This window comes from Dufourea novaeangliae, unplaced genomic scaffold, assembly GCF_001272555.1.
Source record: "Dufourea novaeangliae isolate 0120121106 unplaced genomic scaffold, ASM127255v1 scaffold170, whole genome shotgun sequence".
In the NCBI taxonomy this organism is placed as follows: Eukaryota; Metazoa; Arthropoda; class Insecta; order Hymenoptera; family Halictidae; genus Dufourea; species Dufourea novaeangliae.
Genome location: NW_015374081.1, coordinates 1,287,996 through 1,305,742, shown reverse-complemented (window position 1 = coordinate 1,305,742; position 17,747 = coordinate 1,287,996). Strand labels below are relative to the sequence as shown.

General features: G+C 38.5%; 1 protein-coding gene across 1 annotated transcript; it reads left to right on the top strand.

The window, feature by feature from the left end:
- The first annotated feature begins 57 nt into the window (after positions 1 to 57).
- On the top strand, positions 58 to 4,682 carry LOC107190662 (histone lysine demethylase PHF8-like). Its single transcript, XM_015579505.1, has 13 exons — positions 58 to 228; positions 599 to 684; positions 762 to 1,040; positions 1,122 to 1,263; positions 1,352 to 1,801; positions 1,868 to 2,069; positions 2,153 to 2,922; positions 2,992 to 3,039; positions 3,241 to 3,434; positions 3,548 to 3,750; positions 4,027 to 4,074; positions 4,325 to 4,508; positions 4,591 to 4,682. Exons 1-13 carry the CDS (start codon positions 131 to 133, stop codon positions 4,668 to 4,670), a joined length of 2,784 nt encoding a protein of 927 aa, XP_015434991.1. The 5' UTR covers positions 58 to 130; the 3' UTR covers positions 4,671 to 4,682.
- The last annotated feature ends 13,065 nt before the right edge of the window (positions 4,683 to 17,747 follow it).

Here is a 17,747-nt window from a genome sequence, read left to right as displayed (position 1 = left end):
CCTTAATACGTAATTTGGAAAGCGGACGATGGAGGGACTCTTCAGCGACGTATCGTGGCTACTATAGTTACCATCCAATGTTAACGACACGGAGTCACGGTATTGTATTCAACGTTAATAACCACAAAAAATGGAGTTACCAGTTACGTATTGTTTGTGTGGACGTTCTTATGACTCCGAACAATTTATGATACAATGTGACGTCTGTAAAGAGTGGTACCACGGGGGGTAAGAATTTCAAATTTCATCAATTGGATACGATGCTCCAAACGCTATGCTTGAATTGTGCCTCGCTAAATTGTATACAAACATTTTTCTGTACTCGTTTTGCGAGGAACTTTTAAGCGTATCAGTCATGTACATGCAACCAGTTTTCCGCCCCTTCTTGTTTACAAATAATAATTATGGAACAGTTTACACAAGGAAAGAAAATGTTTTGTTGATATTAACATAACCTATTCTTAGAGGAAGCAACACTTACGTTTGAATGCTTGAATGTTAATACAATTCGGTATAAATAATTCGTGTGGTCCAATATGAATCTATATCTATTAACTATTATCTATTAAAATAATATATCTTTTATGATTTCTTTTAGGTGTGTGTCTGTAAAAGAGTACATGTCCATAGATCTTGACAAATATCATTGTCCACGTTGCGAAGCCATGTGTGGGCCGTCTCTTAGTGAGTACTTCAAAGTTTCATTAGTTTTGTGTAACAATTACAAAATTGCAATTACTTTAATGACTGTTGTCTTTCAGTGAAAGTAAGATTAAATTGGCACAGACACGACTACTCAGAAGCAGATGCAGATACTAAACCAGTTCAGACCGGAACACCAGTATTCATAAGAGAGTTGAAGTCCAGGCACTTTCCAAAAGCCGATGAAATTGTGAAACATGTTCGAGGACAGCAATTAACTCTTCAATATTTACAGACAAATGGATTTGAAAATCCTGTTATTATTGATGGAAAAGATGGTTTGGATATGGTTGTGCCTCCTCCAAATTTCAGTGTTTACGACGTGGAGAGTTACATAGGTACATATTATTTAATGTAGATACTGCTATTATTACTATATGGTAAAAAGTTATATTGTACAAATACATTGTCTGATTCAGGCGGAGATCGAGAGATGGATGTAATCGATGTCACGAGACAAAGTAACATAAGAATGAAATTAAGAGACTTTGTTGAATATTACAACTCCCCTTGCAGGACAAGGGTTCTTAATGTGATTAGTCTTGAATTTTCAAACACTGGGTATATCAATATTCATTGCCTTGCCACATATTGGCTTTAAATGTTTCTAGGATATATATATGTATATATTGACAAATAAACGTTGCAGTCTCTCACCAATGGTCGAAGCACCATACATCGCGCGTAAACTCGACTGGGTTAATTCTGTTTGGCCGCGCGATTGGTCCGAGGATAGTGACATAAAACGTCCTGAAGTACAAAAATATTGCCTAATGGGGGTCAGGGACAGTTTCACAGATTTCCATATCGATTTTGGTGGCACATCCGTGTGGTATCACGTACTGCGCGGCGAAAAAGTGTTCTACTTGATCAGGCCCACTCCCGCGAATCTGCAATTGTATCAGCACTGGATGTGCAGTTCGACTCAGAGCGAAACCTTTTTCGGAGATCAGGCGGACGCGTGTTACAAATCCGTTTTGAAACAGGGTCAGACGATGATGATCCCAACTGGGTGGATACATGCTGTACTGACTCCGGTCGATTCGTTGGTATTCGGTGGAAACTTTGTACATAGTCTCAACATTCCAATGCAAATACAGTAAGTACATAACACGCGATCGCTACAATGATTACTGTAACGATCACTAATCGGAATATTTTCTAGAATATACGAATTAGAAAGAAAAATGAAGACTCCCGCCAAATTTCAGTATCCGGGTTTTGAGACAATCAATTGGTTCGCAGCAAAGAAATTGTTGAAAGAATTGAAAGAATTAAATAACGAGGGGAAGAAATGCCCAGCATATCTTTTACAGGGCGTTAAAGCGTTACTCAGTATTCTCAAACAATGGAACACAGATAAAGATGTAAGTTCGTCTGTTCCATGATCAGAGCTTTTCGTATCGTTGGTCGTAGGTCATGGATAGCTCAGTCTTCGTTTCTGTTTCAGTACAATATGATCAGTCGGGGTCAAATACCGGAAACTATAAATAGTCAAAAATTACTGAAAGACTTCAGTAAGGAGATTCGACACGCGGAACGATACTTAATATCTTTAAATCCTCCGAAACCGGAGCGGGAGAGTAAACGTAAAAAAAAGAAGCCGTTAAATAAAGATTTCGTGGACTACGACGTTGCCGACAAAATGGTCGATAACCCGTTCAAAACAACGTTGAAAGAAACGAATAAAGTGGAAGCTACAATTGGCGAATCACTGCCCTCCAGTCGACCACCTTTAAAATTAACTTTACCCAAGCCTATCATGTATCCATACGTGAAAACTCAGGGTCAATCGTTAGAAGAGAAGAACGTCGCTTCTCCCACTAGTAAACGAGCATCAAAACCGGGGAAGCAGAGCCCGACTGTGATTAGATTTAAACTTGGTAATAACGAAGTCGTAAGGAGTACACACGACAGCATTAATGTACATAACAATTTACCTACGGATCGGCCACTTGAAACGTCGAAAGACTTAACATGGAAACAGACCTCTATATATGATTTTCATGACGGTAGCAACGAGAGTGATTACGGCCGGTTAACGGTGGACGAATCTCCGAAACGGAAGAGAGCACCAAGGAATAGCACGCAGAAGCGATTGAAACGCGATTATGACGGTGACGTCGACATCTTAAGTGATGTACCAAAAAATGGTATTGAAGAATTATTGAAAGCCTCAGCTTACACCTTAGGGAATGGTGCTCAAAGGTTGGATGTAACGTACGTGTATTGATCGGTAAACAGGTTAAAATTACGAAGTAGTTTGTGTATAATTCTGACCTCTTCTAGGTCCACGGTGATTCCACAATACAGTCAACCAATGCCACCTCCCACGGGGTAAGATTACCTTACAGAGTAGTACTTTAGTACAAGATATAGGCTGTCAAAGCATGCTCAGTATTGTCTTGCTCCTGTAATTAGTTGTTTCTCTTGTAGTTTGTTATTGTAGTAGAGATTAGAGTAATTTTTGTTAACATAGCACTCTTGTTGCACTTTATGTTTTTGGTGTCTTAGTATTTATAAATTGAAAACGACCAGTTCTGGCAGGGCATCTCCATCGACCCGGGAAGCGATCGCTGGGATGCTGTCGTTCAGCGAGCAATGTTATTCGACTACATCGAACAGTACCTCGAAGTCCACGAAAAATACGAAAGCACAGCCAGAAGACGACGACGACGACGACGATCAGTCGATAGAAAACATCGACAAAGTTCATCAGGACGACGATTTTAGTATGTAAAGAGATAATGGGACTATTCTTAGACTTTTTAAGTGAATATAATAGCAGTAGACGAGCCAGCAGTATATTGTGCTACTAATTATTATCGCATACTTTTTGGTATAGTTTATCCAGCTCTAGACGCCTCGGACGACGAGGATTATATTTTTAAATCTAAGTCGAAAAGTCAAATAGACGAAGCGTGGAATCCAAAAGCAAGAGTAGGACCCTTGTTACCGAAAACGAATCGGCCAGCTCGGGAGGGTGTAAAGAAAACATCGGTCGAGAAAGGTCTGGAGGCCGCGGCGGCGAAACGAGCTAAACAATCGGTACGTAAACCGATTATCTGTCCTTTGATTCTTTTTTGTTTTTTTTTTTTGCATTACTCGTGCCAATTATGTCAATAACTCAATCATTGTCATTGATCAGAATACAAGCAGATTTGACAGCTCAGTATTATCCAAATCATGTGCATATAAATTAGAGTTCATGTTACATGTAAATAATGTAGGCCCAGCTCTTCAAGACCACAGATTAACTCATTTATATCCAATTGCATCCTAATTTCCATGATTCTTTCATTCTTGCACACTCGTATTGCGTAGGATGATTATCTGGATAACAACATGGATAAGGGCTCGCCGAAAAAATTGGTAGGCATATATTAAAGCTTTACGCTTCATTTGCACATACATCGCTTTTCCTCGTTTTTTCTCTCTCATGCATTCTAAACATACGATTAGTCTCATTTCCTTTATTGCGATTTCACGTCTTATCTACGTTTTACAATTGATGTTACATAATCAGTACTGCTCCTCTCATTAGTGCTATTGATAAACAATATTTGTTATGGCTGTTGACAGACATGAACCTAACCCATTATTGTTTTGTATAACGTAATAGAATACAACGAAACGGGCATACAATAAGAAAAAGTCAAAACAGTCGCCTGTGAGTTCGACAGGTGGGACATCTACTACATCTTCGGAAGACTCTATCAAAACAAATATTGGATTTGGCTCGATATTAACTAGCCCTAACAGGCTAAAAGATGTTAAAGCAAAACTGGCAGCCCCGGTTCCAGTCGGTAACGTATCATTCAAGTACTCTGTGTTTAGTGCTGTTTTATATACATACATTTGCAAAATGTAATGACGTCGAATTTCCAGAACGAAAACCAAAGAAAGGAATGAAAACAGCGAAACAACGGTTGGGAAAAATTTTGAAGCTTCACAAGATGATGCACTAAGTAGTAAAACGATCCGCCACTAAAATAAGCTAAACATCACGTCATTTTATTCATTTTTGTATAAAAGTCATCTAATAGGTGTACATTGCTATGTAAATATTAAACCTTATTCATTAAGGTAGCATACTTATTGTAAGATTCTAGGTTTAAAGATTATGGTCGCTTTTTTAAACAAGATATTTATATTTATTATCGTACTATTTAATTTTAAGACGGTATTTAGTACATTTTGATACATGACTACTTCGGTAAGATGTTCTTTTATGTCCTGACGAGCGTTTACCGAAGTTTTTCCTAAATACGCGATTTGATTACAATAATTCAGTTGGAAACAACTTGGCAAAGGAACAAATTCATCGATTTATATATATATATATATAGAGAGAGAGAGAGGCTGTAACGTACTAGCTTTTCTTTAATTAACTATTTCATAGTTATCGTGAATTTCACGGGTTACAATAATTACATGACAACTGAAAAAATATGAGAACTGCTCATTCGAGTTTTAAAACTTTGCTAAAAACTTTTTACCTGATTGTACATGTTCGGTGATTTAGGTGATTCGTACTTACGCGCATCGTGAGATTATAGCTAATTGTCATTTCGATTCTTACCAATATTTAATAATTTATCTTATAGAATACGTTTCATCCATTTAAATATAAGCGAGACTATAATCCATTTTACGATATAATTTAATGTGTTTTTATTTTCCACAGATATTGTACATAACATTCTTTTATATCCGTCTATGACATTGTAACCGATCATGCAAATGCAAGCAAACAATGCAACAATTGCACGTACACGTTGTCTTTGTTACTTCGATTTTATGTCGCGACATGCACAGAAGTATTCACTGTTTTATTATAGAAAGATACGTCGTCGATTTTGGATTAAGAGCTATCGTGGGACTGGTATAGTATTAATAATCGTTAGTTTTTATATACTTATCCAATAATACCTGATTGTTAGCAAATTTTTGGACATTATTGTGAAATACGTATTTTTCTTGCAAATAAAGACTTCACGTACCGATATCATTTTCGAGCACATTACCACTCGGAACACTTTATAATACAGTTGCAATGAACTTCATTTTGTTGAACATTAAACATCGAACGATCAATAAATAATCATTTCAAGGACAATCTTTTCGAATTTGTTCACTAAGATTATATTCGTATTTAATCACCAACGCGTGTCGGCATTGTACATATCTCCCTATTATCAGAAAATAACATATTAAGCAATAACACTACATGTAATTGAATATTGCATGTACGAATGCGCGTAAGCTGTAGTAATAACAAAAAATACAAGATTTACGCAACTGTCATTGAACGTTACAAAAGAAACCATCTGATTTAACGGTCAGTTCCTTTTTACAGACATTACTGACATCTAAGTTTCGAATATAAATTTCGTGCAAGTATATTTCAGCATTGCAGTTCCTCGTAAATAATTTCATTCATAAATGCAGAACCTAAAGTAGAGAACATAGAATAAAAATGGATGAATACAACTGCTGTACCATTCGAGCTCTCGCCTATACAATCAAATATAAACAGTTACTCCTTTAAAAACGGAGCCCTTGTTTTGAGAAGCTCCAGTTCTGATTTCATGGTGCTTAGTTTCTTACCCTTAGATGTAAGGCGACAGCGCTTTAACGAATCAGTTTTTCCGAATAAAATCGTTACTATGTAATTACTCATACATAAATTCTACAGTGCAGATTTTCAAGTTGTGTCATTGCACGCTAATATGTAGAGTCAGTTAGAGTGTTCTGAAGAAGCTAGTACCTTTAACAGTAATAACTGTATGACTCTATGCTATTAAAGCATCAAACCTCTATTCTTCATTAGAGTTATTTAAAATAAACTTTATCCAAATCTGACTTACGGTGCATTCCGATGGCGCAAGGTTTACATTTCTCAAAGAATATAGACATCGAGGAAGTTGGAACGCATGCGCGTGATTGTTACTGTTTAGCAGTATTCAATGGTAGCTCGAGTGGTGCTGGTCGCCCGCGTCAAACTCGATGTTAATCGGCCGTGTTTTCGCGAGAACGCCCGTTAATTCTTCTATTCGCCGTATCGTTCTTTAAGACGTCACAAATACGCGTAAATACTTCACGATTTCACTCGCAGTTTATCGTGCACCATTTGTGTTCAATATTGTGTCAGACTTTCGCGTTTTCACCTGAGCAAAATTTTTGTTTAGTACTCGCGCTGTTATCAATACGCAACTCTGTCTGAAATGTATGTACAGTGTACGAAATTGTGAAGTACAGTGGTGAACCAATTGGAAAAAGGATTTGTGATGTGTGATAATACCGACTGACGGTTTGATTGTTTCATTTTGGAACCGCGTGGAATATTCAAGACGCCATCGCGTGTGTTTGACGTTTGCAAGGTAAACGATGTACAGCATTTTTAGTATTTATATTAAACGATGAATCACGTAGTATATATTACATACGTATTATTAGACTTTAATACGAAAGATTGCTTTTCATGTGTCATGAGGGTGTGCATAAATCAAATTATAAAAGTGTTGTTATAATACGATATTAGACGATATATACTTAGCAACTATTTAATTTGCGTAAATACTGGTTCTGTAGTTGTTACTTAACTGTTTCATAATTCCATAATTCCTGCAGTGGACATTATTTATGAGTCAATCCAATGGCACGATATGGTATTTTAACGATCAGAATGATTTGAATTTGACGGCAGAAATGTTTCGAGTTTTGGTCACGTGATATTTCCACTGGTCTCAAGAGCAAGTGAGAATGAAATGAAAGTTTAAAGTACAGAAATTTACGTACGGAACATATTTGAGCAATTATAAAGGTTTCATGAATAAAACTGTTTTCCAGAAATGGAAAATATTCGCTAACAACGAGATACACAACGTCAATGCTATCTTACGTATCTGTGGTAACACGTCTATGCACTGTTTCGATCTTAAAATAGATTCGTCATGATGGTTTGCATTTTCACTGCACGCGTAAAATGAAATTGACGCATGATAATGCAAATTTCATAACAAACATCACTTTTTCTATCAACAAGGCAAGAAATTATGTAATCATATTTACATACGCACATGATCATACTAAAGATATAAAAGTAGGTGTTGCTTGATGAATTTACAATATTACCTTCTTTTGTAAACTTTATCACGATTAAAGATAACGCAAATACATGTTACCAATCTACAGTAAGGAATTCCTCGACCGTTTAAGAATCTGCAATAAGTAAGATATTGTTGCAAAAGGATGATAAAGTAATTCGCGTACTGAACATCTTTGCCATTTGTTGGTAATTGCATTTGTGGAGAAGTTACCCACAGTTGTTCTTAAACTCGTAATCCGATCTGTACACAGTTCGAGGCACTTTTTATTATTTTATCATAAGATTGTTTACACTCAGCAAATATCACCACGTAATATTCCTGAACGTCTAAGTACATAACGAAATTATAAATATAACGGGGAAGTATTTTAATCCGCGTGGCATTTTCATCACATACATATTGTTCAGTAAATTAATCATGGTAAATGACACGTCGGGCGCAATGGAATGCATGCGCTAGCATCTATCAAATTGCTTGGCTTGAAAACAATAATTCGAGGAGGGTATTCCACTGACAGAAAAATAAATATCGTAGAAATTTCGTTAAAATTCCAACGAATTGTGCAATATTTACCAAGCGTAAGAGAGACGTGTGATTAAATGCGAACGGATTTTGAGAGAATGACATCTTGCGGCAAGTTCATCGATTACGTTACGTACTTTCTGTTAGTTACAAGGGGATTTGCAAATCTCGTGATATCGTTCGGGGGTCGGCCAGCAACCACAAAAGTTCGTAGAATAATTTGAATTTACGACAAATAGACATAGAAAAGACCATAGACGTTACGCGTCGAAAACAATGGAATGAAATGAGAAACAGACACATCTAGCAGATTGCAATTCGTTTAAACGCAGCGCACGTATCTGACAAATCCTGCTTTAACCCTGGATTATCAACACTAGAACTACCAACGATAAACGCATATTTGCATCGATCGGTGGATAAACGTGAAAAACTTTTGAAAATTTAGAAATTGACTAATTTCTTCACTTTGATATCGTAATAAAAGGTGCAAAAGATCTGAGAAAATGTATTGTCATAACATTTTAATCGTCGTTGTAAAAATGTATTGACAAGTCATTTTGACTTGCTTGGTAGTTCTAGTGTTATATTATCTTGCGACTTACGTTACTACTAATCATTTGTAAAAATCACTACTGGAAAAAAACACATAGTATTTTAGAAAAATATTACATTCATTGAGTTAGAAACTTACGCTACAAGTATTTACGATAGTCAGAGTTGAAAATCATGAAAAATGAAGACAGTAATTATTCAGCACAACTTGCACACATGTTGACAACATCGTCTACAACGGACCGATGTGTAAGAATTGCAAATTCGAGGTATTAAGTTTTACGATAGTTTAGAAGTTTAGGGGTTAAGTCTATGTCACTGGTGAAATAAATACATCATTTCTAAGAATATGGTCTCATTTAATCATAGTACGGATTATTTCACTAGTTATTAATATAGATTATAGATATTTCAAAAACTCTGTATGGCAACACGATTTTTCGATTTCATATTATCAATAAAATGCTGTGTAATTAATCTCTAATCTGTATAATTAACAAAGTATAATTTAATAATAATTGAATTACGGGTCTACGCCCTTTGGTTAACAAAATGTATAGAATAATTTAAATACATATTTTATAGCGTGTAAGGGTACATGACTTTTCGAACGGATTAGTGAGTACAATTGCTTTCTGAAAAGAGTTTGGGAATGCTGCAAAAAGCCGATAGAAGTGCTAACGATATTAGATAATTGTAATTTATTTATAATCAGAAGCACAGATCTTGAGGGTGATTTGTTTAACTGTCTAGTGATGCTGGTTGTTTGGCAAGGAGCCCGCCGTTGCCTGAGTTGCAGCGGGCAGCGCACCACTCAAGGCTACCAACTGCGCCGTCGTCATCGCGGGTCAGTCGGTGATAGACTCGATCGATACCAACTCAATGGAAACCGGTAAGTTCATGATACGTATTTAGTTTTTGTTCTTACTGTGAGTACCAGACTCAAACGTTGGGATCGATCGTTACATCGCAATCTCTTGTCCAAGTAACATAAACATTTCTTCTTGTTCGCGGGTGTACGAAACACTTTTCCGCTCGAATAACTCTTATAATTGATTCTCGCTGCCTTGTTCACCCTAATCGTACGATAAAGTCCGTGACAAAAGTCAGAGTTACGACCACTTTCTTCGTTCGAAGTCGATCATCATCCAACCAATGCCTATTAATTACGAAATTACAAAACGGACGATGTATACGTTACAAGAATAACCATCGTTGCTATCGAAACGGGTTCAACGGACTTAAGTGCTCTCGGTGACGGCATTTTAAATCAATCGGACGCCGGCGCTAGTAAATCGCACTCAAACTACATATCACACACGCGCGAGCGACCCTGTATGATTGAAAAAAAAAGAAAAAACGTCTGAACACTGTGTCAACGTACTTGAGGTGGCCCCCGAGTAATCCTCCACTCTCATTGACCCGGCCAATTGATCGAATCGTTTAATCGTGGAAAAGTTTTCGTAGTCTCGACTGAAAACATTGCCTGGTCGCGGGGACACGCCTGATAATTTGTAACGCCGCTTGTCGCAACGTGTAATCGGACAGTATTCTGCGTACAGCGAGCAACGAAGAGGCATTCGAACGATATTATAGTCAATGTTTTGCTATGTTTGTGCAAACTGTACAAATGTCACGTCAGTAGAACGAACTCGTAAAATTATAGTAAAATGAAAACTTTAACACTAGAACTACCGATAATAAACGTATACTATTTCTATCGGGTCGATAAAAATGAGAAATTTTTTTAAAATATACAAATTTATAAATGAACTAATTTCTTCACTTTCATATTGCAATAGAAGTTATGAAACATCTGAGAAAACGCATTGTTATAAGAATATACTGACTAGTCATTTTGACTGCTGTTGTAGTTCTAGTGTTAAACGAGACAAATCAGACTTTCAACACCTCCTTTGGCTGATACCCGCTAATTGCTGAAATGAGTTTCTTGGTAATTCTGATTTTCGTGAAATTTTTTGTGTATGTGCATTTGAGAATATGTGAAACAGTATGTACACAAATTATGTATAAGTTTCTTATAAAAGAGTAGACATCTTATATAGTCTCTTTAGTACCTAAAGTCTTCAATGAATGTTTAAAGATGTAAATAAGAGCTGCACGAATCAAATAAGCCGAGTGCACAACTCGGGCAGACAGTATCGTAACATAATGAGGTTACAACTACAGTAAGGACAGAAATGTCCACACAAAGAATGCAATATGAAGAAACGACTCCGTTAATGGCCATTACGACAATGAGCCAATTGTAATAGTTTCTCTAATGATCTTCCTTGTGACATTCACGACGAAATCGTGAACGGGAAACCTCGCTAGAAACGTGACATGAAAATCAGTTGTCCATGTGAAATCACTAATGCACAAAACGTTGCCGTTTATGCCGGCATAGTTCAATTAATTGTTCTCGATCCATTCATGTGTTTCCGCTGAACAAAGGAGAACGATTAGGAGAATCAATGTTAATTGAAATTATAGTCGTCGCGTGTTTCCTCTCGATTGCCGTTTGGTGTAGCAAAGAAAACAAAGGAAACAGCTGTATTGTAGGTAGTTGTATACGTATTTCGGAACGCTTCGGATGAGTGTAAAAGTCGTAATAAATTACAAATGTCCCGAGTAGAAAGTAACAGATGAATATGTATTTAATGTCAACTAAAATTCCATTTCAAAGCAATTTTTAATACTTTGACTACCGTGTCAAACATGAGTAACACGCAGATATACATACGTAACACAACTTGATAATTAAGGTCACATTGAAGTGATGAATGAATAGAATTCAATTAACTAACAACGTGAACCAACAGCGGTTGACAAAGTGGAACAAACTATAAAACTATAATTAAAATTAATCGACATTCGATGGCCTACAGGGCAATGACTGTGTTAGGGCCGTGAGGCCCAAGAAGGTTAGAATATCGAGAACTGTGATAAACAGCTCGCACAGTTTTCATTTCGTTAACCCTTGAGTAGTCTGCCGGTCCCCAGTCATCGACAGTTTAAATTCCAGTTGTACTTCGTTGGTTATCAGCGATTGACGACGTTAGAATTATTTAAAGCGGTCGTATCGAATAAACGGTAATACTTGTACACTTTTTAATATTATTAACATTGCCGCTTGAATCAGTAACCTTCAAGATGATAAATACACAGAGGACGATAGCACAGTTCATTCCAACAATTTTATATAATGTATTATTGTTAAAGATTTCGTACAATAATTAATATTCGCCACTACGAAAACCTCCTGACAATTGTGCAAATCCTCATCCAGCCAATGTTCCATGCATGTCAATAAAATAAACGAATACAATAACACTGAGCGCCCCTGGTCTTTACCTAGTTACGCCAATGCTGAGAACTTCAAAAATTAAGTCTCTGTAATAGAAATATGAATCGGGTATTAAACCGGTATCGGCCCTCTGTGTCACTGATCGATCGTTCAAGGGTTAAAGAGAAGTGAACTACGAATGTTTTTATAGGATTCAAAGCGTTAATGATTAAAAGCACGAGAATCGAAGATTGGGGGACAAGAGAATTCACCGTAATCGGTCCACGGCATGTGCGTTTAATTATCGCGAGTAAGTGTCGATAGAGGGACCATAAAAACTTACGTCCGATTCATGCCGATGCGTCAGTCTGCGATTGGACGACGGAGCGTTCGCATGTACCTTTCGAAAGGTCGCGTCGGGTATAGTTCGTCCGTAAGCTCTGTCGCCGTTCAGTTCCAGTCGACCGGAATTTTCTCGCGCTCGATCGTTCGGTTTCGGACGATAATTCCGACTGTACGCAAGCATCAAATAAACTTGTGCTGCTTGATTAGGAATCTTCTGATTCGTTGGTCGTGTCAAGCCAATGAATAACCGTAGAACGAGCACCTAACCTCCAACGACCGTTACCTTACTGACAAGAGGCTGTCACAGTGACTCGTGTCACGTGCGCGGCAACAACGTGATAATTCGGCGTGCTCGCATTCCTCTCTTGGTGACACGCTTACCAATCCATCGTAATCCTCGCGTAACCGCCGCGGTTTCTACGAACAAAATTCTGTTGCGAGTGAAAACGCGTCCGTCGAAGGTGATGTTCATTGTCGTTCGACTTGTGTGTGCGGTTTTTTCTTCGTGAAATTAGTATCGAGGTTAAGGACGCTCCAAAAAAAAAAGACCTCAAATAAGGGCGCTTGAGCATGGTACGTACGCAATACTTTTCATTATCTTTCGGATGATACGCGAGATATTTTTTTAATATATTTCTTTCGACAAATGTTTTCTTCTTTCGCATCGTTATTTCGTGGTTATCGTTGCAACGCATTTTGTTTCGAGTACACGATACACTTGATCGTCGATTAACAGATAACTGTTGGAATAAATCGATCGATCTAACGATACGTTTCTGTAGACGAATGGAAAATCGATTGTCATTGTTATCGAACTTTATTTCTCAAACGCATTCCGCTACACAGTGGAGCAGGCCTGCGTGACCTCCGTTAAGCTGGATTAAACCCGAACTTTGTGTTCGTGACTAGTCATTAAAAAATGTTGGGTTAATTGCGTCCTTATTGAGCACCGATTATTCTATTACGATCGCAGAGGAAGGAGCACTTGCAGAGTCCGTATGCCGCAGGAAAATACAATCGAATGACACGTGGTATTATATGCTCTGTTTCTGTCGGCTCCGATTCGATAATCTTCGGTCCCATTAACTGTATTTGACGATCTACCTATGAAGGTGATTCTTTACTGAACTATTTGGCTGTTACCAATGGGACAACCTTTATTTTCCTATACTTTTTACTTTTATAGTTTAAACACCGTGGTTGTCAATATTTCTTTTTTTAATGCGTATGTCACATAAATGGTTGAAAGAAATTTATTCTGTTTATAAAACTATTTATTTTAGTAAAAGTCGCATGCTCTGAAATACTCTATGTATTTATTCATACACACCCACGAGCAAACTCGGATTCCACTAGGGGAAAAAGTGACGTAGGAGAAGGATCTACCATTTGGTTTTGGAAATTTCAGAAATTCATGCCAAATTAACATGCATTTTAACATTTATTTCAATACTTGAAATAAATTTACCAAGTGGTAGGAGGCCTTTTCCCTATGTTACTGTTTCCCCTAGTGGAATCCGAGTTTGCTCGTAGGTGTACATTGAAATTGTACGCATTTGCAAAGTGTGCATCTACAGCACACAACAAAATAGAGATTCCCGCGTGAATCAGTGAATATCTTTTATACGTTTGTAGCTTACTTAACTTTCAATGGACAGTCAAATTAAATGTGTTTTTGCGTAAACACCCGCGGTCAAGTGTCATGTCTACGACTCGTCTAGATTCAGGTCGGGGTTCTTTTTTTTATCGAGGAGGTTCGTTGTGCCGATAGCAACGAAGATTCGGTCAGTGAACATGTCGCAAGGTGAAGTTCGTGAATGATTCGTCCGATGGGGGCACGTGGTTCGGCTTCGGCAGTTTTCGTGGTTCTTCGCGTAAACTCGTCTGGCTGGCTCGCTGCCACGGTTCACACACATACTTACACGGCGATGCACAAACCAGTTCATACTAGGTTGCCGACGAGACTGGATCGGTCTCTGGCGTTCGAGACCGTACCAGGAAAAATTCCGGAAAAAACGTTAAAAATAAAGGCACGTCATCCACGAAAAACCCCTGAATTTTCCCTTGTTACTCGATTTATTCCAATCGGTTCGTTCGTCTGTCCCGTAGAATCAGGCGATCCCCCATTGTATTTCGACGTGGAAATTGGTTGGATCGCGTTTTACGTTGGGGAATACCGCGGAGGCACGTTCAACGCGTCACAGATACCTATCTCTATCGGCAGAACGGAGAATCCACGCGGCATAGAGCGAGAGATTTGGCAAGTGCACGGGGAGGGGAGGGTAACAAGGAGAGAGAGAGAGAGAGAGAGAGATCCACCGGGGGACGTGTATAGAGAGAGGGAAAGAAAGAAGGAGTGAGAGTATCTGAACGGTGGAGGTTGTCTCGGATACTCTCGGTCAGTCACATACGTAACGCGGTGCCGTGATCACGTTTACGTTTCTCTGCAACGAGTCGTATTAATTTCGTCATCGTTACACACGTACACGCAGTATCTATGCTATTCGGTCGATTGGCACTAGTTTCGCGGGTGGTCTAGCACTCCAGATTATCGGTTGGCATTGCCCTTTTTCTATTGTTAACGGTCTAAAAACCGGGGGTGTTTGTGATTTTTTGTGAATGTCGATTCCTTCTCTCCTCTCCATCTGGTTAATAAACGAAGGTACGTTTCTTTTATTTTTTTTTTGTCTTGAAAGAAAGAAGAACGGCTTCCCGAATTATCTCACGAGTTCTCGCGATGTCATACGCGGGGGACACGTGTTGCGACGATTGGTCACACGCAAACGGGATTCTTCAGTGGTGGCCCTGCTATAAAGTCGTTATTTTCCTTGAACGTTTTTACGTAATGTTCGAAACTTCACGCGTCACAGACGGGCCCGTGACTCTTGACTTTTGTCTAAAGTTTAAGGAACTCGATCGAACACAGGATAAGACGATTTTCATGTGATTATATTGTGATACGGACGGATTTAGTGAGAAGGAATGTGCATCCAGCGGTTTTCGAGGCTAGAGAATAATCAAGCGCAACCTTGAATTTGGCAGCTCGCATCTTGCGCGCGAGTTTATTCGGGGCATTTCGTGTTGCAGCGGAATATTTCGAACTGTTCTCATCGTAAAATAGCGCTCGCCATAACTTTGGCAGACAACAGTATTCTCGCGACTGGAATGCAAATATCGACGGGGTCAGACTTTGGGATCGATGGATCGACGGGATGAATATGTATATCTGTCGGAATGAGATTGTCAGTTTCTCTTAAGTAACGTCGGGTACATTTAGTATGGCAATGTCACAATTGAGAGTTTGCCAAAAAATTCATTTCGAAGTAAGTTAGAGGGTCGGCCGAATGGTATTAATAGATTTGGTTAGCTGTTTGTAAAACGTTTTCACTAACGAAGATCCGTGGCTCCCACCATGAAATATGTTTTCGAGTGGAGTTGGCTCGAATTTGAATCGTTGAATCCGAGTGTTTATTTAATATGATCATAATAACACCTTTTTACGCGTATTTTAAAAAAAATGTAACGAACGCGGATAGTAAAATGAAAAAGCATAAACGACGAATTTTGAACATTGATAACCCCTAATATCGATTCAAAAATTAGATGTATAACATATAGCGTATACTTTGCGACGAATTCCGTGTCGTAGATTGCTATACTACACCGTGTGTCGACATCTGATTGTAGTATCTGCGTAAACTGGTACTACTGCATTGCCATGCGTAAGTGTCGACTCGACGCGCTGCTCTCGGAGAAAGCGGAACGTCAGCCGTGCCTACGGAGAGCACGACCTCTGATTGGTCGAATTTGTAGGCGTTGGTTCGGAGACGGTACGCGATTGGTTCGACCGGTCATCGACCAAGGGGGCTCGATCATCAGTGGTTCTCATTCTCACCGCTGGGTCGCGTTATTCGAATTCTTTCTCGAAAGCCGTATCTAGCTGTAATATTTTTTCTACGTCATTCTACAAATTGAAATGGAATTTGAGTTTTTGCTACGTAATTAACATTGAATTGTTTGCCATCGCACGGTTGTCAAGGTTACGTTTCGTCGGACGTTATTAATAGAATTTTAGGAACGAGACCCGTTCAGTGACTTCGCAAGAATACATCACTCGACTCGTGTGGATCATCGTAAATTTTAATCCACGATGCCTGACCTTCGAAGGGTTCGGAGCGTTGACTGATTATTAATTTCACTCTCTCCCACGTGTTTGAATGACGGTATCATTTGTCCCGTGTCGAAACTTCGATCATCTGGCAACACGCGGGTTATTTTCACGTTCGTGACGCAATAAGACACGTTGCGTTGCGAGACTTTGTACAGGCTCGAACGAGACGAGTCCAGAGCCTACGTCTGACGTTTGCAGGTTCGCGGTGATAACGTGTCTCTCGGATTCGCGGAATCTGATAACAAGCATCGAATATCCCAATAGGTGTTATTTAAGTAATCGAGTCCATAAAATATATTCAATCCTGCCAATAACTGCCTTCAATAACCGCCCTAAAATCAAACAAGTAATATAGAGGATTAACCTTTCAAGGACGGGTAGTCTATTTGTAGGCTTCAGAGGGGTCGCTTATTTTTCGTAGTACGACTATAACAAATACACAAAAGTTCTAACACGAAAATACAAAAAAATCATGGAAAAACCTTAAAGGTAAATAACAGCAACAATGGGAGAATTGATGCACCTTTTTGCTCTCACTTTGTAACGCGATAGTAGGTGTGTAGCTTAATCCACGAGACGAGACGTAATTATCGTACCAGGGTGAATAAAAAGGAGAACAATGGATGAAATGTGTTGGTCAGGTAGTAGGCGTTCGTCGCTGAAATTAGACTTGTATCAATCAATAGAGTATTCGAACACATGAACTATTAGTCGGTTCACTCCACCTTTTACGAGGGCCGTCATTAAAGAGCGTTCGCACCCTCTCTATACTCACGAATACAAAGAATTAACGAAACATTAACTGCGTAAATGTTCTCCACGATCAAGCCGTCGGTTAATCTCTCGTTAGGGATGTTCGATTCACTCCGAAGAATGGAATCTCGAAACGATTGTCGGATCGAATCATAAGAATCGATTGTCTTAAAAAATCGAAACCAAAGAATCCTTATTCCTTATTAAATAACGAAGGAGTTAAATAGGATTTAAAGATGAAGTTAGTATAAATTTGAAGGTTAGATATCAGTTAGAAATTCTTTTGTTAAGTACATTT